We start from the raw sequence: 23,582 nt of genomic DNA on the forward strand, positions 1-23,582 counted from the left end.
GTACTGTGATTGGTTGATTCTTGTTCACATACCCCTGATCAAATTCAAATGCATCCCAAGTGGGATTCAATTGTGCAGTGGTTGCCAGTGCTGGGGTTACCTTCAGCACATGCTCAGGTTAGCTTCAAAGATTTGATAACTTTTCATCCAGAAGGGCTTATCTAGGTATGTAACAATACACTAATGTACATGTATGTATGGTCCCTTGTCACGGGGAAACATCAGTATTCTCAGAAAACAAAACTTACTGTTTCCCGAGGGACCATACGTTAAGTGTATATTATAGGCCCTTTAGGTCTCATGTTTTTGCTTCTTTCTTTTTCTGTTGGACCTTTTGTCCTTCTTCTTTCTTTTTTTCTTGCCCTCTTCTTCATTGTCATTCCTGTTAGTGACTTCTGTTCAAAGAAAATCAATGTACCGGTATATGCAAATTAATTTAAGTGAAATGCATATATGGTGCTTCATTTTTCTTCTTCACTTTTCCCTAATCTCCAAGTTCAATATTTTTCTTTTTTTTGGTCTGTTGTCTGATTATTTACTTATTATTAAGAAGCCTCCTTACACCATGTGACACAAGAGACCAATAAATATATTTCAATACTGTACTCTTTTGTTTGGTAATGGTTTAATCAGATGTGTTCCGTGCCAAAGTGTAATTCTTTGATTAAGGAAATATAAATTTAGTTAACTTTTGAAAAAGTTTCATTCAGTAATTACAATATTTTTCTCATCCAGTCTAGTCACATGTGAATATAAACACCAAAGCAATTGAACTACCACTTTGCATGAAGTGGACGTCTTAAAGTATAAAACACATTCAACTAAAATTAATGCTCTTGTTACCTTGCACATCTTCTGTTTCCTTGGCCTGTTCTGTGGTCATTCTGTTCTTTTGAAAGTCATCTGTGGACAATTTCAATTCCATTTTCAATTTTTTTAGCTGACTTTTCGGTTCGTGGGATAGGGATGTAATACACTGTATGTTCTAAGCTGTGGATGATTTTAATTCACACTTTAATCTGATGATTCAAACCTGTTTATTTGGTGGAAATGTGTTTTTCATTTTTTTGTTGTTTGCAAGAAGTCAAAAATTAATTAATATCTTACCATTCACTGTTGCAGAGAGATCCTCCTCTGGAGTATAATCTCCCTTGAACGAAACCTGCAAGAAAACATTAGGAAGGGAAGTATGCCACGCAGATGAACTATGGGTAACTTCTTTCAGTAATGGTAACATGTCCACTTATCATTATCGAAAGAACTACCCATTGGTTGCAGACTCACGTAATACCAGATAATTGATCACACGCATTTGACCATAAGACCTGTACTTGACTTAGTTTTTGGCATCATTGAAGCTATTGACCAGATGTGTATTTATGCCTTTCTGCTTATCGCTTTGCTAAGTTTGTTAACCGAATAGTTCGGCTTAAGAAAATCCAACAAAAAACTGTCAAATTCAAATTCAAATGTGCATGCAATTCAGTAGTACTATGGGGGAATATAAGCCGGTTTTGAATGGAGCCTTCTGATTGGTCGAGAGCGATTTTTAATGAGATGCATCGGCTTCTGATTGGTGGATATTTTTAGGTCCGCCATTATCACGTGCACACGTGAACAGGATTGGTTAAGACGGTGGGGTCAAAGTCCAATCGACGTCATAATTGGGGGACATCACAGAAAGTATGTTTGGAATGTGAACCAAGATCCGGGGGGAACATCAAGACGAACTAGTGTTTTGTTTTTCTCGAATCATCAACGGTTTAATGATAACAAACAAATAAACTTAGTTACAAGCGGGAACGTGTGAGGAGACCTGGTGTCTACTCGTCCCTAAATAGGTCCGCTAAGACTTGAGCGAGATCCAGATCTTCTTCGGTGAACCGTTCGTAACCGTAAGGGTAGGTCTGGGCCGTGGTGGGATCCAGGACCCGTTTGGAGTAGACGAGCCGGTAATCTTTGTGAGAAGGCTGGGTTTCTAAGGTGTACGTCTTGGCATTTCTTTGAATGGTGTGAGATTGCGTGACACGGGTGGTACGCGGTTGGTCTAGAGGACGATGCAATTCATCCAGAGTGTTTTGACGCAAGACATCGTAATTCAATTGAGTCATCCCTTCGACATTGAGGGAGAAACCGCGGACCTTGCATACCACGTGACCGTTCTTGGTCTTGTAACCGTAGTTCTTGGGACCGCCCGAGCAGAATTCTACAATGTGATCGCCCGCGTCCAATTCGTCCTTGAAGTCGCCGAGATAAGCGCCTCGTGGAGGATCCAAAGGTGGGTCGCCAGGACGATGGAGATAGACGACCGAATCGGTGTCGAAGTAGAGGACGCGTTCCCCGAGATGATCGAGGGCTCGATAGAGACGGAGTCGGGCATGACAGGTGGTGAAGGCGGCTATGAAGATGTTGAGATTAGGTGAAGGCAGGACATCGTGCGTTTGGAGTTTGTAGTGGACTTCGACCCGGTCTTCGGTGAGGGAACTGACGTAACGGACATCGTGTTGATCGCTGTCGAGGAACTCGATGAACGGTTGAGGTTCGGTGAATTCTCGGACCTGAGTCTTGTTGTTCCGTTGCCCGAACTTGCCCCACATGGAGTTGAGCATCATCTTAGCCAGGGCTCGGAGTCCAGGGTTCTTTTCAATCTTGGTGGGATCGAGACGAATGCCTTCCCGAGCATAGTAGGCATCGATGTGGGCTTGTTTCTGATCAGGGGTAGTGCAGCCTTCGGGCCAACCGCTGGCTTCTTCTTTGATTTGGAGCCACGTGTTCACGTAGGATTGGAAAAGTCCCGTACGTTGCTGATCGAAATGCCATACTTCGTGGACGTGTTGAATGACGTAACCTTTCTGTACAGCCACGTCGAGTTCGGGGGTGCACCAAGTACCCACGAGGACACGTTCTTCGTCCGTGTGATGACAGGCATGCGTCTTTTCCAAAAGAGGTTTGGAAATGTTCTCTTCGACGCAGGTACGACATAAGGGAAACGTGAGTTTGTCGTGACTACGGTAAGGCAATACGGGATGGTAGAGACGTTGGGGTGGAAGAACGGTACATTTGGCCAAACCAAAATAAGGCGAGAGATCGGTGGTGTCGGGTTCGTAGAGGAAGGTGGGATGTCCCAAGGGATAGGTGCCATACTTGTTGACCCAAGGATACAAGGACGTGTAATCGTCGTATCGGATCTCTTCCTCCTTCTCCTCGTCGACGTGCGCGTAGAGACGTACGGCATTGGTCCGACCCCCGTAAAAAGCGTCGCGTGGTTCCAGGGGGGCTTGGAGGTGTTGACGGGCTAGAAAGTCTTTGATGTCTTGATTGGTTTGTTTGAGAGCGTTCCAGGCGCATTCCCACATGGTCACGACTTGGTACCCACGGTTGATGAGGAACGTACGTTTCTTGTCGACGAGAGCACGGACCTCGTCCATGGTGCGATCGAGTAAGGTCGGATGCACGTCGGTGCGTTGGGGATGACAAGTCCGACATCCGTGCCAGAAACACCCGCAGAATTCGTAGACGGTCTTGGTATCGGCATCGTAACCGTCGACCGTGTATCGGGTACCGGGAATACGGTACTCGCCCTCGTTCCGAGCATGCTGGATACGTTGACGATGCAAGGGATGATAAGCGTCGTACTGTCCGTAGGCACGAGCTAGGGCTTCGTGGTTCTCGTGTTCTTCCGGCGAGAGGGCCAGGTAGGCTCGTTGTCGTAGATGGTGTTCGCACCACGTCAACCATTCCATGGAGGCTTGGGAATGATTGACACGACCTCGCCATCCTAGGGGAGGTTCGGAAGCGATGGAGTCCTCTTCCATACAGTGCATACGCAAGTAGCGATTACAGGCAGAGGCGACCGTCATTTGCTCAAAGGGATTGAATTCAGCGCGTGCTTGAAAATCCCGCATGAACGTGAGACATCCTTGTTTCAAGAGTTTCACGTCCGATTGGCAGTAGGCTAAGAGTTCGGCTTGGAAATCAAAGACGACCTCTCGTGCTGCTTGATCGTCGTACCAGGTATCAAAGTCGCGACGTTTCTTGACGGACATGCCGTCGGGCATGTAGAAGGTTTTGTCGGGAAGTCGGCCTACATACGTCTGATGTTCGGGGGTATTGAACAGATGTGGAAAGTATCCTTTCTTGAGCTCGGTGAGCCCGAACGTCTTGGGGAAATCGCTCAGTGGCATCTGGAAGAAGGAGAGCGAATCGATGAAGCGTATGGTCGTGTGTTCGTGAGGGTAGGTGAGTTGGAGGACTTTCCCACCGTTTCGTATTTGGTCCAGGTCTCTCTTTTGCCGGTGGAGTTCGTCGATGATGGGATAACTGTCATACCCTTTGAAATTGTGAGCGATGACTGTTAGGGGTCGCATTCCGTTTTCGGTCAGTGTTCCTAACCATTCCAGAAAATGAAAGAGACAGTCATCTCCTTGGAACGAGACGGGAGGATCGTCGTCGTCTTCTGTTTCGGCCACCACCAGATTGGGCACGTGACGTCCCTCGACTTGCATACTCTCAATGTCAAAGAAAACGTGCAAGGGCGGTTCCTCATCGTCCTCCTCCTCCTCCTCGTCGTCGTCGTTATCGCCCGCCAGAAAAGCGTGCAAGCCAGCGGCCTCGTTTTCTAAGAGAGGCGCCAGTCCTTGGTTTAGGATCCTTTGGAAAGAGAGTCGCTGCCGTGTCAAGCGTCGTTCTTCGGCGGGGGTCTTTTCGACTTGTAAGAAACAACGATGGGCATGGACGTCGACGTCGTTCTTGCAGCACGAACATTTCCGATACCCGCACCGATGAGTTCGGATCTCTTTGAGGCCACGTAACGTGCGGTGACATTCTTTACACTGACGACGGGTGGCACAGACGGAAGGATGTTCAGGATCCGCGGGTTGACCGGCGTGGGTCTTGGTCCGATGGGTTTGGAGACACGTGTCTCCGTAGAAAGAACGTCCACAGAGAATACAGGGTGTCTGAGCCGAGCGGTACTGTCGGTAGGCCTCGGCATGATCAGGGCATCCGTTTTGCAAGCAGGCGCCGCAATGATTGGTTCGATTGTTACGGCAGGCATGTTGACCCAAATGATGGTAGGCTTGGAAACATTGGCTGCAAAAGTAATCTTGGCCGAAGAACCCGGGTAAGGAAGACAAGGCATCGTAATGACCGTCTTCGTGTAAGAGTCCTAACAATGTGTCCCCACGACCGTAAGCAAAACAAGCATAAGCGCGGTTGGCATCCACGACCACAAGAGTATAGTCTTGAAGACTGGGAGCGGTGACGAGTTGTTGAAGTTGTTCGGGACCACAGGGTTGAGGAGGAAGACCGACTTCCTCTAGAAGTTCTTGAGCCGCTCGTGTCATGCGACGATGGTTCCAGCGGGTCCATTGTCGGCGACGTCGAGGATCGTCTCGATGTTGATGGACCCCTCGAGCGAGAGCGATGGCGCGTGGACAGCATAGATTTTGGTCATCCTGTGGAACACGTAAGACACAGCGCTTGAATTCTCTGAGACGCGTCGACGCTTGATGCCCTGGTAAATGTTTTCTTTTGTAACCGGAACCGGTGGGAGCCCCGCGTACATGAACGAAGGAGAGGGTGAAGGAATCGTCCATCTCAAATTGTTCGTTCGAGTTGAGCATGTGGGAAAGATTCCCAAGTAAAGCATCCACGCGCGGACCTTGAGCGCGCCATTCTCCGGCCCGTAGTCCCCAACCGTTGTAGGCATTGGCGATACGATTGGAGGCTAGAGCGATGTAAATGCGATCGCCATCGGGAATGTCTTGATCGTTGATTAAGTCATCTAGAGCGGTACGAAGACCTTGCACGAGGGCATCGGTGAGACGTTGTCGGGGGATGAACGCTCCAATCTGTCGAGGGCGAAGTTGAAAGACGCGTTCACGAACACCGAGACGGACACTACGCCGTTCGACCACAGGAAGTCTTTCAAAGACGAAACGTCCTGGAGCAGCACCTCCAATTTGTTCAAACGCGTCGAGTGCTTCAACCAAATTACTATCACTATCGCTATCCATGATGAGATGTTTTCTTGTTTGAAGAAGACGGTGTGTCTTTTATAGAGAAAGAGTCACCTTGAACGACCTTGACGTGTACCCTAGATGGACCAATCCGGAGCGAGATAGGTCTCCTGGGGGGATGGGGGGGTATCCCCCCAGAGAGTCATGTGACCCCTTAGGAGCATGGGGATTGGTGGAACGATTCCTGTTAAGTAGTTCGATCGAGTGAGGAGTCTCAGAAAAAAGTCATGGCATCCGAACCCAAGAGACGTGCGCTGGAGATGGCAGTCGCCAGACGTACTATGGAGGTGGAGCAAGACCCAGAGTATGAGCAAGAGGTTTGGGTCAAGCAAGAGAATGGTCGTTGGCGAAAAGAAGGCCGGATTACCAAGAAGACTCCGGCGACCCGAAACGAGGCTTCGTATTGGGACCTGTTGCCTCCCGAAGTACGTCAACATGTGTTGAAGGTTCGAGATCGAGAGGAGGAGAAGGAACGAGAGAAGGACCGGAGGGAACGTTGGAACCCCATTCACGAAGAGTTACTCCGTCTACCACGTTGCGCTCAACATGGCACGGTACGTACCGGGTATTTGTATTGGGTGGAAATCGAAGCGAATCTGATAGATTCGTTTATTTTATTTGATGTCTTTTAGATGACGGCGACGTACGTAGGAGAATCGACTATCGTCTTTGAATGCGGACCGTGCCGACGGTTTGCCCCCGGGGGTAATCCTGCGGGAAGCCGACGCATGAAATGTCGGACTTGTCTTTTGGGCATGTTGGGTTGTCCGGGGTATCGTTATTGTATGGGCATATACAATCGTCGTCCAGAAGGGATGGTCGTGTGTCGTTGGTGTCGATGGCCCGTCTACCGGAGAGGTCTTTTGTGTATGCCGTTTCGATCTCCTCATTGTCGTTGTTTTGTTGTAGGTCATGGTGGTCACTAGGTCGGAAGTGGATCATCATTGGGTCGAATGGGAATGTCGTTGCAGTTATGTGGAATTGACGTGTAGAACGTGGGACTGTGACTGTAATTGTGGGGTGTCTTATGCGTCTTACCGTCGTCCGGGATGTTTGATTTGTACCTGTGACGTGGGTTATGGGTTTCCACCGTGTCGTCATGATTTGGGGGACTGGTGTTATTTGTGTCAGGGGTATAGTTGGACCCAGTTTTTTGCTTTATTGTAGGTGATTTGTCAATTGGAACAAACATTAGATGAGAGGATTTCGAGATGGATATGGAGAGAGGATCGTTGGGTGTGGCGACGGAGACGACCCCTGAGAACGGAGGAGCAGCGTCGATGGAGGCGGTGTTATTTGAGGGAGATTCTAAGATAGGTCGTTTTTTCTTTCGTAGGTGATTTGTCAATTTGAGGATACGTTCGGGGATGAGAGGCTATCGAGATGGGTATGGAGGAATGGTTGTTGGATGTGGCGACGGGCACGTCCTCCGAGAACGATGAAGCAGCTTCGTTGGAGACGACGTTACTTGAATGAGATTCTAAGATAGGTTCTTTTTGTTAATAGATGGTGGTGCAGGAACATAGGACTCGTGGAGGTTATCCACCGAGGTCAGGGGATCAATGGACTTGGATCAAGTGGGTGTGTCCTCAACGTTGTACGGAGACTGCCGCCACGTGCATTCACTGTTTGAAACGACTGGACCTCAATTACTTTGGTTGCTTGTGTTACGGGTGTCTCGTTCGTTGTCGATGTGACGGGTTGGAAGTCTCCTACGGACGTCGTCGTTGTCATTCGGGTGGTCGTGTATCCGCATATACTTTTCACGAATCTCCTTATTATGGTAACCGTGCCATCATGTTTTCTTGACAGGGACCATGGTTTCCGTCCATCTTTCCAGACTTTGTTCCGCCTGGACGCTGTACTTCTTATGGATACGGATCGTGTACTTCTTATTGCTTTCGTCTTAGGGGCACGGGTCTCTATTGGGACGGGATACTGATTCAAACGTTTCGTTCTCTTTATTATTAGATGTGGTGTCGTCTGAATCAGTTTACTCGTTATTCTTACGAACTGGGTTGGACGAAAAAAGAGATGGAGGTTACGGCGGAGTTGTGGAAGGCGATTGACGTGGATTTTTGGGATCCGTCTTCTGGTCTCGTTAACGTATACAAACATCGATAACCTATGTTATGTTTTTTAGAATACGACTATGTGTTGGTGTTGGTGTGCGTGCTGTCCTCAGAGACGATGGTGACTGTTTTTTTAATTTTCATTAGACTTGGTGTATCCTCAGATGTACCACTCGCTTTTCATTGGAGAGGGGTTGGACGGAAAAAGAACTAGACATTATAGCGGAGTTATGGAGGGCGGTCGGTTCTCATGGCCGTATTCGTCGTCGTCGTCGTCGTCGATAGTCGATTCTCCTATTAACATGGATGTCATTTTTCTGTTTAGATCTGGTGCAATCTGCCTAATTTTGGATCGTACCGCAACAGACTCTATTACGCCAAGGAAGAGGCTGTTTATTACCGTGTCTGACGATCTATCAAAGACGAAATGAATCGCTGTGACCCAAACTATGACTCTACTAAGCATTATTATGATGCTCACTATTATTATTTTTAGTTCATGACGGTGTTCGCCAATGGGGAAGGATTTACGTTTTGGGATTCACCTTGTTGTTCGTATGGACCCATTACATGTATGTATTGTCTTGATCGACTCAATGACCCACAAACGAACATAGCACCACAGGAACATGCACGACATTGTCAGGGGACCTACAAACGTCGTAGGGAAAAATCGGCTGCAGTTCAGAGATCCTATAGCCTCGTGTGGAATGGTCATTATCAGTTGCGTGTCTTATGGGGACTAACGTCTTGATGAATTTTTCGTAGATCATGGTGGTGTACGCTTGTGGGGAAGGGGTTCTACTCTGGCACTCTCTTTGCTGTTACCTTGGACCTATCACATGTGCACGTTGTCTTTACCGATCTGACGGACGTATCTCGACACGGGAACATGTACAATCTTGTCAAAGACCCTGGACGTATGGACCTCGTAGACCTCGTAGGAGAACGGACCTGACCCTATCGTATAGGGGAATGGTTCAGTCTCACGCTGTATGGGAACTTATATGAACTTATATTTTCAGATTATGGTCCGTGCCGACCGATGTTTTTGTACGTGGAGTGGTCGCTTTCATGTGCACGAGAGACGACCCTATACGCCCGAGGTTCGATTCATGTTACTGGAGGAACGTTTGACAGGCGTGTCTTTGTTTATGTTTTAGCTGCTCAGCATTCCCCCGGATGTCGAGGAGTACGTGGCATACGAGGATCGTCGTTACTGTGTGGAGTGTTATGGAGAACGGTATACGATAGTCCAGGAACTGACCATCATCGATGCCATTGTGTCACGATACGGATTTTACAATTATATAGGATCAGACACCATTACAGGCATCGGATCGTTTCAGTTACGTGTCATCTACCCTTACGATGAGGATTTGGTGGAGGAGATATTGGAGGAGGATCGGGGCGTGGCCCTTTATTATTTGGATCCGCCTGTATGGCGTCGTCAGATCATGGTCCGTAACGAGGAGGGACATTTTGTTTACCAGAATACCGAAGGACATTTGGTGGTACGGGCGAGATGTTATCACAGTATGGGACCTCCTTATTGTTCTTGTTTCGTTCCAGATCCAGACCCTGTTTCAGCCTCAGTTACATGAATGTTGTCCTACCCAAAGTTGGTTGAGGAAGCCATGGAGATGTGCAGAGATATGGCGTCTTCGCTACTATCGTATGAGACGAGGATCTGATGGACATTTTCATTTCTATTGCAGTTCCAATTACCCCCTGCACGGCGTCACCTGAGAGCGGTCATGCTGTTTGGTAGTCTGATTTGTTGTGCAACAGGACAGGCCCTTCGTGAAGCCTGGCGTTATCGGAGACAACCCCTATGGCACCCGGAAAAACAGATCAAGAAGAATCAAAAGACGGGACATTTTTATTTTGTACCTTTTATTGACATTTACGGTCCTTTCCTTCGTCGGACAAGAATATTCAATCGTAAATTTCGTTGAAAAAATGTTAACCAATTAAAGTTTGAGTTTACGTTTCATTTGCATGATTTTCTTGACCACTTTCTCCGTCTTCTTCTTTTTGCCTGGGAGGTTACTGATAGCCCGAATCATTTTGTCGTCGGCTTTCCACTTGTCCTGTAAGTTTCTGGCCTTGGCATAATCCATGTCGTGGGTCTTGGCAATCTTGTCCAAACGATTGATGCCAGGATCCCCTCGTTTGAGTCGTTTGGCCAGTTTGGTGCCAGGACCCATGTACTGATAGCCAGGCCAATGAAACTCGATCCCGGTCTTGGCTAAAGCCTTCTGCACGTCAAATTTGCCACCTCGCTGACGTCGTCGTCGCTGGCGTCGCCGTCTCTTAGTAGTCCTCGCCATCTAAGCGTCGTTTGAGTTTCTTATCGAAATCCAACCAACCGGGTGGGCGTTGCAATTTATCTGTTTCGGTCGGACGTCGGCGTTGACCTGTCTTCTTACGAATTTTTTTCTGGACCGATTGAGCGGTCCTCTCCATGTAGTCGGCCACACTACTCCCCATCATCCTGGGATCTCCTTGAAACGGAAGCTGTCCCCAGTCGACGGAGGGAACCGGTGTCTTGGGGGGTGACTTTTTCTTCTTCTTTTTGGGTGGGACTGCTTTAGGTTGAGTGATGAATCGAAGTCGTTTTTTAGCTTTAGGGGGTGCCGAGGGCGTGGTCTCGGGTGTTGTCTTTTTCTTCTTCTTCTTCACCAACTGCGTCAACATGGAGTGTAAGGGTCCTTGCGCATAGGCATCGGCTTCGGCATCGCGTTCGTCGTCGGCATCCGGTCCGAACCCGATAGGTTGTCGTACGGCTTTGGTCCACCGTTTCTTTTGGTCGGCCAGAGAAGTAGCCAAGGTATTTTTGATCCCTGGAGGAATCTGATCCGACATGAGAACGGCTTCTTGTTTGGCGGCGATACGAGCGGCTTTGGCCAAAGGCAGGTTTTCGGTCAGACGTTCCTTGTACACGTCTTCGAGTTGACGCAGTCGTTGAGGATCGATCAAGACTTTGTTTTCAAATCCTGGAATGGTCTCCACTTCACTCATCGTGAAGTATTGAGATCGTCGCGTCTTTCCCTGGTTTTATAGTAGAGGTTCTGTTTCTCGTAGCGTTCGCGTTCCAAATGTCGATTCAATTCGCAGACTTGTTCTTGCAAGACCCCCATCTTTTGTTCGGCAAGCTCCAAGTTCTGATTGCGTTCTTGCAACTGATCGGTCAATTGACGGACAATGTCGCATTGTTCGCGGACACGATGCCGAAGCCCCCGTATCTGATCCTGTAGGGCACAGAACGAACGAGGCCCTTGCGTCCACGTGTTATCACACCAACCATCGTCCATGTTGTAGATGATCCTTGACACAATGATGATACGCCGTATGCAATCCGACCCAGAATCGAGTTCGATGAAAATGTCGACGCATCATCCTTCGTCGGGCTTTTATGGTATAACTCGAACGACTGATGACCCGTAACACTCTTCGATCTCGTGGGGTCTCGGTAATCTTGAGCAGGGTGTACTTGGACAAAGGCAGACGTCCCTTGACAATCTCTCGAGCCAGTTGACTGATGGCCTCGATCTTTTGATCCACGGCATCGTAGAGTTTTCGTAAACGGTCCTCTCCCGACAATCGGGTCAGATCTCGTAGAAACCAACCCAGATAGGGTATTTGAGCACGAACGCAACCAGGAATCCGATGGCGACACGCTTTCATCGTTTTTTGGGTCTTAGGATGTCACAAGCCGTGTTTAGTCTGTGTCCTTTACTTCGTCGTACCACGTCACAAGCGGCGTTCAGACCGTCCCAAAGAGCTCCTCCTGTCTGATTCATCATCAATTGACGTCGCTTTTTAATAGAATGTTTTCGACGAGACATGTCCCCCAAGACCTTTTCGTAAGGTCGAAGGCGTCCCACTATCTTGGACGAGACAGGAACGTTCCCTCGGATCGTGTTCATGACCAATTCACTCACGGCATTGATTTGATCGGCATTGGCAGCCTGAAGGCGTGCCCGACGGGTTTGATGATCGGCTTCTTTCAAGACGCTCCGTAGAAACGGCCATTGTCGTTGTATCCTCCACGACATGGTTGGTGTGTTCCGGGCTATCGATCCGGGGCGTTCTTTATTTTATACCCGGAGCACTCCTGGTCGTTTTCGTCGTCGTCGTCGTCGGCGTCCTTTAGGAAGTTTAGGGACAGCCGTTGGGAACATGATCAGGTTGCCGCCCCGTTGCACCCATATGGGTAAACCACGTCCGCGTTGACGTCTCCCGTTCAACCAAATACCGCTACCACGTTGACGTGCCATTGTTACCATGGGATCGATTGGACTGTCCTTTTTATAGTTATCGTCGACCTCTGAGTTTCTCTAGGAAGATTTGACCTTTATAACGAGGCGGTTTATAGGCAGGAATGTGTGTGTACACAATGGCCGAATCGTCTCCACGGCGAGCGTCTTCGGCTCGCGTTCGAGCCACCATGTCATCGTACCGTTTACGGTGACGTGCTCGGGTCCGAGCATTCTTACGCGCCAGAGCAGCCACGCCTCCGAGGGCAGCACTTGCGCCTGCCACGATCAAAGGAAGCACCCCGCCACGCTGTCGTCGGACGGGGGGTTTTCTTCTTCTTCTTCTTCTTTGCTTCATAGTCCCCTCAAAGGATGTGGATCCCCACGCATCATTCGATCCATCACCATTTTTCGCGCCCAAGGTTTTCGTTTGAGAATCCGTTTCATCATACCGTAATTATACTCGGGTGCTTCATAGTGGCCGGTGACGCCCTTAGCGCCCATCCTTTTATACCTCTTGTCTTTTCCCAACGTGTACCCAGCAGCCACAGCTTTGCCTAGGACCGTCAAGAGGCCGCGTCCACGTTGTGGGGGTCGTCGTTGTTGTCGTCGTCGTCGTCGTCTGGTTTTGGGCATGATTGACATCGTGGCGTTGCGCATGTCCTTTTATGGGTTACTGAGGCGGGAAGAGGTGCGTCGGACGGTGGGCGTGCCACCATCTTCGTAGACTGTGGTCACGGTGTTGGTATGGGTAATGTTCCGGATACGACGTCCATCCGTTCGTTGACGGGCGTCTTGAGATAACAAATCCATTTGACGACGAAGTCCATCCTGGTTCAAACGTCGTCGACCTCCACGGCGACTGCCCCCTCCGGGAGAACCTCCGCCAGGAGAACCTCCTCCTCCTCCAGGAGAACCTCCGCCGCCACCGCCTCCACCACCACCGCCGCCACCTCCTCCGGGAGGACCTCCACCACCTCCGCCACCACCACCACCACCACCACCGCCTCTCCCACCGCTACCTCGACGGCGGGAACCTGCAGGAGAACCTGCTGGGAGAGGACGTTGACGCGGGCGTTTGCCTCCGGTCGTGGGACGCGGGCGTTTGCCTCCAGTGGTAGGACGATTGGAAGGACCACTAGCGGCAAAATCTTGTAAATCTTGGTCGGAGATGTTATAGTCTCTTTGGATCTGGGTTCTCTGAGCGACGGGGATACTCCCGTCCAAAAGAGAACGCATCATGAGTTGTCGTTGGGCTACAAATCCATCGGTCTCTAATCCCCCGGTACCAAGACCCAGTTCTTCCAACAAGACATTGGGTTCGGGTGTCGGCACACGACCTTGATCCAACGTTTCCAAAAACTCTTGAATCGTACTGTTGGGGGTTCGTGTTCCGACGCCGGCCGGGCTGTTTCTGGGAGCCATGTTGGGAATGGTGTTCCCCACACCGGCCGGGGACGTCCGCGGTGTCCTGCTCCCTACACCGGCTGGAGCAGACGTCATCCTGGGTTCAGAGAACGAACGGGTTCCTAGAGGAATGTGTCGAGCGGTCTCGAGTCGTTCACTCAAAGCCAAAGCCCGTCCTCCTTGTCTTCGACGTCGACGAGCCGCGCGTTCTTTAGCTCTCCGTCGTTGTTGCTGTTGACGGTACGTTTGCAATTCCCTTTGATATTCAGAGGGATTGCGTTCAAATTGAAACTGGTCAAACGGTGATCCGGGACTGGAAGGTGTGGAAGGTGTGGAAGGTGTGGAAGGAGCTTGTCGTCGTCGGTACTCTGCCAAGGCACGTTGATAATCCGAGGGATCCCAATGGGCAAACGGGGATCCTGGACTACTCATTCACGTTTCCACACTTGAGTCGGACCATCTGACGGTGTCACACAACTGAACAGTCGGTACCGATCGTCTGAAGCGGGATGAAGGTCCATCATTATATACCCGTACGGACGTTGCGTACACCTCTCGAAGAGACGAAGCACGTCACGCCATCGATCGGGAAAGGCTTGCAACGTCAAGGCTCGAAATCCCGATTGATCTCTAGGATTCTTGAACACGAAGAGATAGTGGGCATTCCTAGAAATGGTCTTGGCATACTTGCCGGGTGGAAATAAATCTTGACACAAATACAACACCGTGATGTTCCGATGATGCGATTCTCGAGTGAATAGATCCAACACGCGTTTGTCGTTCCCACCTTCGTCCATGAGATCGTCCAAGACCAAGATGCCACCTTGACTTTTTCCAAACCATTGTCGAAGATCCGAAATGTCAGGGATCCCTTCGTGAAATCGGATCCCACGACCTTTCATCCGTTCGAAACGCGGTTGCCATACAGCATAACAGTAATGACACGGTTTGGTCCGACCTCCTTCAAAGACATCGCCTTCCGTCAAGAGGGCTTCGGTCAATTGCGTCTTGCCACTCCCCGAGGGACCGACGATCATCGTACTACTGGGTTGCCGTATCATCCTTCCTCGGCGATCGAACTGCACCTTATCTTTTTTATACCCTTACATAAAACAAAGACACGACAAATGATGAAATAAATTTTTTATTCATCAATGTAGAAGAATCGGTTCATGCGGTGTACAACTTTGAAGGCAGGGTAAGGTATTGATCTCTTGGACGATTTGGCGACGTACTTGTCGACCCACCCTTCGGTCGTTGGCTACAAAATCATGGGGAGAAAAGGTTTGCACAAACTCGGGCATGGTACGTCCCCGAACCCTTTCTTTCAAAAACATCAAAGCATAATGACCGCAAGCGGTACTGTTCAAAGCTTGAAGGGTCTGATCGTTCCATTGCACTGCATCCCATTCGTCTTCGAGCCATCTCTCCAGGTCGGGCGCTTGGTAGGTGGTGATGGGGAGTCCGTAACTGTCCATGACTTCACACCGATTCTGTTCCGTCCAAAGTCCCAACCAATGTTGACCCGGTTCCCCTCGTGGATCCGTGTTGACAATGTAAGCGGCCCGTGTCGTACGGGGTGGACGCGACGGAAGCCCGTCGGAGGGATGGACGCCATGAAAGACGCGTTTCAGGATCGGATCGTCCAAGGCCAAGGCGCGTAAGGTCACGTCACTCAAGGGTACAAATTCCATGTCTGTTCACTCGTACTTTTGATACAGGACGGCTCCGTTGGTACCGGCTTGGAAGCTGTCTTCGAATTCGCCAAACACCAAAATGGTGATGTTCTTGTCGGGAGCGGCATTAAATCGGATTTCCAGACGCAGCTTGCCTTTTTGTTTGGGATTTCGATGATACGGTGAATCGGCATTTCCGCTAGGCACATTGTTAAACATGAACAAGGTACAATTCTTGCCGAATCCCCAATCTCCTGGCTGGATCAGGTGAGGGCGATGATTCGTCAGGGAACCGCTGGCTTCCAAAACACGGTGATAGCCCAACCGGTCTTTCCGCGTATCGGTACCATTCAATTCCAACGTCGGATAGGGATATTCTTCCCCACCTACCAGTTGACGAATACTCTTCACCCCAAAATCTTGGAAGGCGTACGGGTAATACTCCAAATCCCCATTGAACGCTTTGCTATCCAGCAGTCCGACGACCAAACGGTCGGGAAGACGACCTGTGAACAATTGGTCTTCGGTCCACAAGGTGGTCTTGCCATCGAACGAGAAGGTTCGGATTTGACTTTTGACCATAGGATAATTCGCCATTTGACCTTTCACATCGATCTTGGCCATCAGTTCGTTACCCACACTGACATTCAGATTGACGCGACACAGATGAAAAGTGACTTTGATATCCCCTGCACCCAACGTGACGTATCTTTTGACCCCTGTCCCACTGGTCTTGGTCCCAAACAGGAAAAAATCTGGTGTGTTGCAAAACAGTTCCATCACCATTTCTACGCGAGGGACCAACAAACGTCCTGTTCGCATGGCGGCCAGATGAGGATACATGATCATGGTGGCTTTGTTGTTGCCGTAAAACAGTTTGGTGGCCGTCTTCAAAGCATTCGTACTGTTGTGCGCCCATCCGGCGGTGGTGGAAATGTCGTCGTCGCCTCCCGCGGCTGCCAGCTGTTCTTCCACGTTCAGGTAATTCACCCAACCTTGAGGGGCCAACAACGTATCGCCTTCGTCTCGACTGTAATTCAAGAGGGTTTCGATGAAAGACTTGTACATGTACGTATCGGTCTGTTCGCTCATCAAGACACCACCCAACCGTAGATTGATCTGTTTGAAGAGACCGTGGGCCAGATTGTTGGTGACGTACACAAACTTGGTGTTGTTGGCATCCGAGGCACTGTTGGCATCGGTCACGATACCGTTGGTGGACGCCGAATTCAGTTTCAGTTCGATTTCAAAAAAACTACGTCCCAAATCCACAAATTCGTCCAAACCGGGAACGGTAAAGGTGATGGGTACGATACCCGTCATGGCGGCACTGTACGGGATCATCCGGTACGAATCGACCGTGATGTCCGTCGACGGCATGGTAAACAGTTCCAGACTCATCGTCTTCTTCTTCTACGTCGTCGTCGTCGTGGTGCTCTCGGTAGGTGCGGGATCAACCAACCACCGTACTGAACGGGTGTCCTGCCTTTTATAGTAGGGGCAGACTGACGTCGACGGTAGGCGCGTTGTCGACGCAACCGTGAATGGACGACCATCGGTCGGTGAATCATTATCGTCTAAAGATGGATGCCACACTTCGTTTGGCTTTTTTATAGGCATGTCGTCCCCCGGCCTTGAGACCGGCTTTCACCAAAGCGCCCGCTTTTCGTTTCAAACCACGTTTCAACGAATTTCCCACCACACCTCCGACATCGTTGAACGAACGACCACTAGCCGCCGCTTGAAGTCCCGTTTGCATGGCATTCATCAAAACGGGCGAGGCAATCTTGATCAACTCTTCGGTAGCACCCGATCCACGAAGGTACGGAGGATAATACCGTGTCAAACTACCCCCACGCATGATGAGAAAAATGATAACCCACGACGTGTCTTCATTTTATACGTTTTTTTTTTCATTTCCGTTTCCGGAACTGAAAGGTGACGATGGTTCTATGACCTCTTCCCAGGTCAGCCAGATGTCCATCACTCTCGGCCACGCTGACTTCGATGACATCCAAGTAACGACGACGCATGGGCATCCATTGAATATGCGTCGGTTCGAAATAGACGTCCCCTCCGCCACGTCGTTGATAGTGGACTTCTCGTATCAAAGGATGTTCGGCATCTCCCATGACGTTACTGCTCACCACCTCTGAGTACACCAATAAGCTTCGGGAGGTATGACTTAGAGCCTGCTGGAAGGCCGTGTTCAAATTGACAAAGTGCCACTCTACGGTGAAACTCAGAACAAGCCAGGTCGTATCGGCCATCCATAACGCTTCCAAGGCTAGTTCCGTATTGGACACCCGCGTTGCTTTCTTAGTTTCTTTGTCATAGAGACTGTATCGAAGATTGGGACCCAGACTGTGTTTGCCCTTGTTGTCGACTTTCAACCATCCCATGCGAAAGGCCAAATCCTTGACGATTTTCAGTTCCACGTTATTACCGGTAAGAGGACGACTTCCCAGGACTCCAATATCCTTTTTTTCCAAGATGGCCATCTCTCCTTCCCAGCGAAAGGTCGGTCGATGTGCGTCCTCGACCATACCATTCGCCATGCCTTGCAGAGTCCCGGTGATCTCCCAGTCCATCTCTTTGATCAAAGCGTTCATGAGTCCGACCCCATCCACGATGAACGGAGAATTCTCGATGACATTATTGCGCCACACATCTTCCGAACGGGTCGTGAGAGTTTTTGTCGATGTGTTGTAGATTTGATACCTCAGTTGTATCACGCTAGCACCATCGGAGAGAAAACTACTGAGATCCAAACCACTATCGGGTATGGAAATGGATGTCAATCCGACCTCCCAATCCCCTTCAAACTGGACCACCTGAGGAAGTCGCGACTTGAACGTATTGGTCCGATTATCCGGAAACTCTCTCGAAGGATCGCTGAGCACGACGATGCGATTCATGACGACGACGAAAGTGAAGACAGAGCGTGCTTGTCTTGTCTTTAGGAAAGGCCACGGGACGCCCGTCGATTTCCTTGATACGAACGTGGACCGTTTCGATCTCAGATCCGCGTAGGCGATGGTAATGCACCTGTCGTGGTTCCCACCAGACACCTCCACTTTTATAGGGAACGGTACGCAGCAATTCGTCGTACGACTCCTCCAACCATTGACTTTCCACTAAATTGATGTAGACAAAGAGGGGACGTTCGATCGGTTGCTTCGCCAAGGGTGTGGGTTTCAATCGGGCAAAGGCCTCGTTCAAGCGCACGAACCGCCAATTGAAGGCTTTGGCCATCACCAAGAAATGAGCATTGTTATAGAACGCATGCCATCCCGAACCTTCAGCGACCAAGGCTACCGGCCCGGTGGTTTTGGTAAAAGCACTAGGGTACGACGGAAAGACGGATCCGTCGCGAAACTGTTCTTGGGTGTAATCCGGTGTTGGGGCGGTCTCGTCAATGGCTTCGATGAGGAGATTGGGTCCTTTCTTGTAGTGACCCGGTAGTGGCTGAAAAACTCCGTGTTGTATCACCGTCTTGGTCAACCATCCCATATGGAAAGCCAGTTCGCTGACCCATCCAAAATACTTCCACATGATTCCCTGTTGATACACGAGCGTATTATCCAAAAGCAAGTCGTCTCCCTTCCATACAAACTTGGCCATAGTATTGTATCGCGTCGTCTTTGGAGGGGTCTGACTCGTGTCTGTGACTTCAAAGTAAAGATGTTCTCCGGCACTCAAATTTTGATGGATCTTCTGTTGCATCAGATCCAGGATCTGTTTGACAAATTCCACACCCGTCTCGGATGGAGTGAGCTCCGATAACCAGATGACCCTTCGTTGATTTTGAAAGGTATGCATCTCTCCCTTGGCATTCTTTTTCCAGGTGGTATAGAAAAACATGCACACGTATCCTTCCTTACTCCACGTCTCTGGATGACCTATGCCATGGTACGACTCGTGAACCAGGATCTTCTCGGGGAACACAGGTGGTGGCGGTGGTGGCGGTGGAATGTCAGGCAGAAAGACGCCACTCAATCCCACTTCCCAACGATCCGTGTCCTGCTGCCAAACACGTTCGCTAGGCAGCCGGACTTTAAACTCGGAAGGACCGTTGTCGGGGAATTCGGATTTTTGAACATGACTCGACAACGTCACATAACGAGACATCGTGTATGGTATCTTTATTACATCTTTTGTATCTCTTTTATACATGTCGCAACGCCGAACGAGGAATCCAACTATCGTATTTCTTAGGCCAACCTAACCAACGCACTTTCACGAGTCGCTTGCGTCGTTGCAAAATCTTTTCCACGCGGAACAAGGCTTCGTCGGGTACGGTGACTTTCTGAACGTCTTCTTCGTAGAAACTACCTTCGAGAGGCGTGCCATCCCATTCTTTCAGTTTATACGTGACCACGGGTCCGGGTACCACGCGTTGTACGACAAACACTTCTTCGGTCCAACCTGGTAGATACCCTTTCTTGAACGGACGATGTTTCTTGCTGAGTCGCACACGATCGCCCACTTTGAGTTTGGGACGAGGACGCCGTTTCAGGCGTTTGCCGTACAAGGTGGACCACACCGCACCTTCGTTCTTCTCCGTCACGTCGCGCGGTGCCATACCGATACTCCGATGCCGACTCCCATTGTACCCGTCGAGGAGTTGGGGCAACACCTTGACATACACTCGCGTATTACGTGCCGTGAAATAACGATACATGCGTTGTTTTAACGTACGATTAAAACGTTCGACGATGGAAGCTTTGGCATCCCCGTGCGTCGAAAAATGGTGAATGCCTTCTTGTTCCAACATGGTTCTGAACGGGGCATTGTAAAATTCTTTCCCGGCATCCGTCTGTAAACGCAACGGTTTCCGTCCACTCTGTCGCAGAATCTTCTCAAACGCTTCTGTCACGGCCACGCCGGTCTTGTTCTTGACGGGAACGGCCCAGGCATACTTGGACAGCACGTCGATGACCGTCAAGAGGTATCGATTTCCACCATTCCATTTCTTGAGAGGTTGCATCTCCACCAAATCGGCTTGCCATTGATCGTCTTTGTGGAACACCAACACGGGGGACGTCTGAAAACGTCGACGGACCGGACGATGTAACGTATAGGCCAATTCCCCTTGCAATTCGTCTCGGGCTTCTTTCAAGGACAACCCTTGGGCCTTGGCATAGCGGGCCACGCCACCTAAAGCGCCGGGCGTGCCGGGATCCGTGTAGGCGGTGACGCCGGAAGCACGGCGGCGGTTCTTCCGCTTCGGCATGTCTTGGTGAGAAGGAGTCGGACGGTCAACTCCAAGAGACTAGGCAGCTCTTTCAAGTACCGTTGTTCCAACGTCTGCCACGTAGCGTACGCTCTCTCGGGTCCCAGAGTTCGCGTCAACCAGGTCAGATACACGACAAAATGAGGCCATTTATAGTCGTCCTTGCGTTTCAAAGCGGCGAACGTGGCTATGGCATCCACGGGTTCTTGGGTGGGCAACCCGTCCCATTGATCGTCTCCTTCGAGACAGGTCATCAATTCTCGACATATCCAGGTCAAGATCGACCAACGGAGACGTCGTCCGTACTCGCGATAAGGCAGACGTACGATTTGTTCGAGTCCCACCCTCACCACCCGACGACCCAATTCAGCACACGACATCATCATCACATGTACTTTTATTCAAACATTTCACATGGACTGACTTTTATACACTCCGGAATCGATACGAATCTGATCAAAATTCAAATCAAAAAAACAAGATTTCAGCAATCCTGGTGTGATGGGACGGATCCGTTCCAATCGTCGGCACCATTCTTCCTCCCGTTTCTCCATCCTCTTCTTGACGTACTCATGATTCGGCAACGGTCCGAAAATCCTCTTCTTCTCTTGCTCTTCACGGTGCTTCTGCCACTTCTCCTGTTCTTCCCGAGAGATCCGTTGGACCGTATCGTGATCGTAGCCCTCGGCACGTCTCTTGAGAATCGTCTTGCCCCAGGCCAGATCCACCCACTGAAAAAACTTACACGATTCCTCTTGACGACAAGCCAAGAAGAAACGATCCTTGTTGGGCGAGTCTGGTTTCACCGTCCGCGACAAACGCGCCTTCTCCTGATGGTAGCAATGCCAGGGTCCTCGTCGGACATCCTCATGCAGCTGCGCCTCGATGGCATCGATCCAGGTCTGGATTCGATCGGCACCCATCACGAACAAAGGACACACTCCATCGTAATCTCGGCAGTACAGGTACGGAGCCCCATTCTTGGTCAAACCACCTGTCAACGGTGTGGCATGAAACGGGCACAGCACGTCCTTCGCGCCGGCCAAAGGAGGCGGCGGTGAGGATCGGGACGACGAGGGCGACACCACGGGTGGTGGTGGTTCAGGAACTGGACACGGCGAGTCTGTGGTCATAGTAGGTTCGAAAGGCACGTCATGGTGCACCCTGCCTTCAGCCAAGGATACCACGAACGGTGGATCTTTCTGTTCGAGGGGCATCGTGGCCATCACCTGTTCGTACGAAGGCAACTCGGGTGGCACAGAGGCTAACAGAGCATCCAACTCACGAGCCGCTTGGTTCAGTTCCTCGTCCTTCTTCTTCTTAGTCTCCTCTTTTCGTTTGGTGGCCGCTTTCTCACGCGCTTCCTTGTAAATCTTGGCAGGCGGTTGGGCTGCTTCACGAACGACATCGTCTTTCTTCTTACCTCGTTTGCTCGGTTTTTTACCAAAACTAGGATACCTAGCGGGAGACACGCCTCCGTATTCCCACGACGTACTCATGGTGATCAATGAAAACCTGACTTGCACGACACCGTCCTTTATAACCCGTAGCACGTGTTCCTCTCGTGCTTGATCTTCACGTGTCTCCCACGTGGACACTCTCATAAAACATCGAAGCTCCTTTCCGCTCTCTCCATTTGTCACAGCATGTCTCAGGCAGCAGCCACGCAAACAGAAGACGACGATCCCATCACCTTACGACTTCTCAAACGTATAGACGCTCTCCTGGATCGTTACTTGTGTAAGTGTTGTCAGTACGAAAAGAACCGACTTCCCTTGTCAGCCTTGAAGACCTGGAAACCGGATGCGAATGTGTGCTCAGAGTGCAAATACATCTTCGACGATGCTGACGACCCCGACCCAGACGTGCGCAACCATTGGTGGTCCAAACGAGGGTGGCGCACCAAAGACTACTGGTCCTCCGCCGAATCCTCCTCCTCCTCCTCCTCAGAAGACGAAGACGACACACCCCTTCGATGAGGTGTGCTTCGTCCTGGATTTGGAATATTTTTGTAGTGGGCGACAAATCTTACCTAGAGAACTGGGATACTGCGACCATACTGGAACCCATTATGGATCCATCCACTACAAACCTTGTGTGGAATGGCCCCATCTCTCTGCCAAAGATCAACGTACCGCTCATTACGTTTCCAAGTACGTCCATGGTCTTCCTTACTATCCAGGACAAGGCTATCATGTAGCCAGTGAACTCCTGGTCGATGTCCGACGTCTCTACCAACAATTCAAGACCCCACAACGGACCCTCGTAGCTCACAAAGGAGGCATGGAAGGTCAATGGCTCGATACCTGGCAGATTCCTCATCTAGACTTGGAACGATGGGGATGTCCCAAATTCGACGATCTACCCCGTCTCTCCGTCGGGTCGTGCGGACGACATCAGCATCCCTTACAATTGCATTGCCCTCAAGTCGAATGCTACCATTTCGTCCAATGGATGCGGTCTCAGCGACTCTTGTCTTACGACACGCGTTACATCAATCACGAACGCACGCAAAGAATGCTAGCCAGTCAGACACCCAGGACCCCGTTACGCCCTGCCCATTGGAAGACGTTCCCTCTACCCAAGTTGAACTATTTTCTTAAAGAACACAAATGTAACCGACAATGAAAATAAAACATGTTTTTTAATTCACATTGAGTGTTCCTCTTAACTTAACTTAACTTACACGAGTAAAACAAACAAAATGTCAACGTCCCAACAGTCCCTCTAGTGTGGTTAAATCATCGTCCGACAGATCGGCAAATTCAAACCTGTCGTCGTCAAACTCATCCTCCTCCTCATCGTCCGTGGGATCTGTGTTGAGATTCCAGATAGTACGGGTCACGGCATTGTACACTTGTTGGACAATCATGTCCTGACGCTCGTCGTACCGCGGGTAATTCTGATTC

The 23,582-nt window shown here is 50.0% G+C and overlaps 2 protein-coding genes across 2 annotated transcripts in view; both read right to left on the reverse strand.

Moving 5' to 3' along the window:
- LOC138004142 (uncharacterized) overlaps positions 1-23,582 on the reverse strand; it is a 30,084-nt gene that overhangs the window by 1,022 nt on the left and 5,480 nt on the right. Inside the window, exons 6-8 of the mRNA XM_068850577.1 lie at positions 1,108-1,162; positions 844-903; positions 1-395 (exon numbers count right to left, since the gene is read on the reverse strand). The exon at positions 1-395 is cut by the window's left edge and continues 1,022 nt beyond it. Coding sequence (XP_068706678.1) covers positions 292-395; positions 844-903; positions 1,108-1,162 — 219 coding nt within the window. The 3' untranslated portion in view covers positions 1-291. The remainder of the gene's footprint in view (positions 396-843; positions 904-1,107; positions 1,163-23,582) is intronic.
- On the reverse strand, positions 14,190-14,822 carry LOC138004466 (uncharacterized). Its single transcript, XM_068850994.1, has one exon. The coding sequence runs from the start codon at positions 14,820-14,822 to the stop codon at positions 14,190-14,192; it is 633 nt and encodes a 210-aa protein (XP_068707095.1).

Source organism: Montipora foliosa, chromosome 5 (genome assembly GCF_036669935.1).
Source record: "Montipora foliosa isolate CH-2021 chromosome 5, ASM3666993v2, whole genome shotgun sequence".
In the NCBI taxonomy this organism is placed as follows: Eukaryota; Metazoa; Cnidaria; class Anthozoa; order Scleractinia; family Acroporidae; genus Montipora; species Montipora foliosa.

What these genes read in the sequence shown, in the direction of transcription:
- LOC138004466 (XM_068850994.1), bottom strand. Translation starts at nt 14,822, where the DNA reads ATGATACGGCAACCCAGTAGTACGATGATCGTCGGTCCCTCGGGGAGT.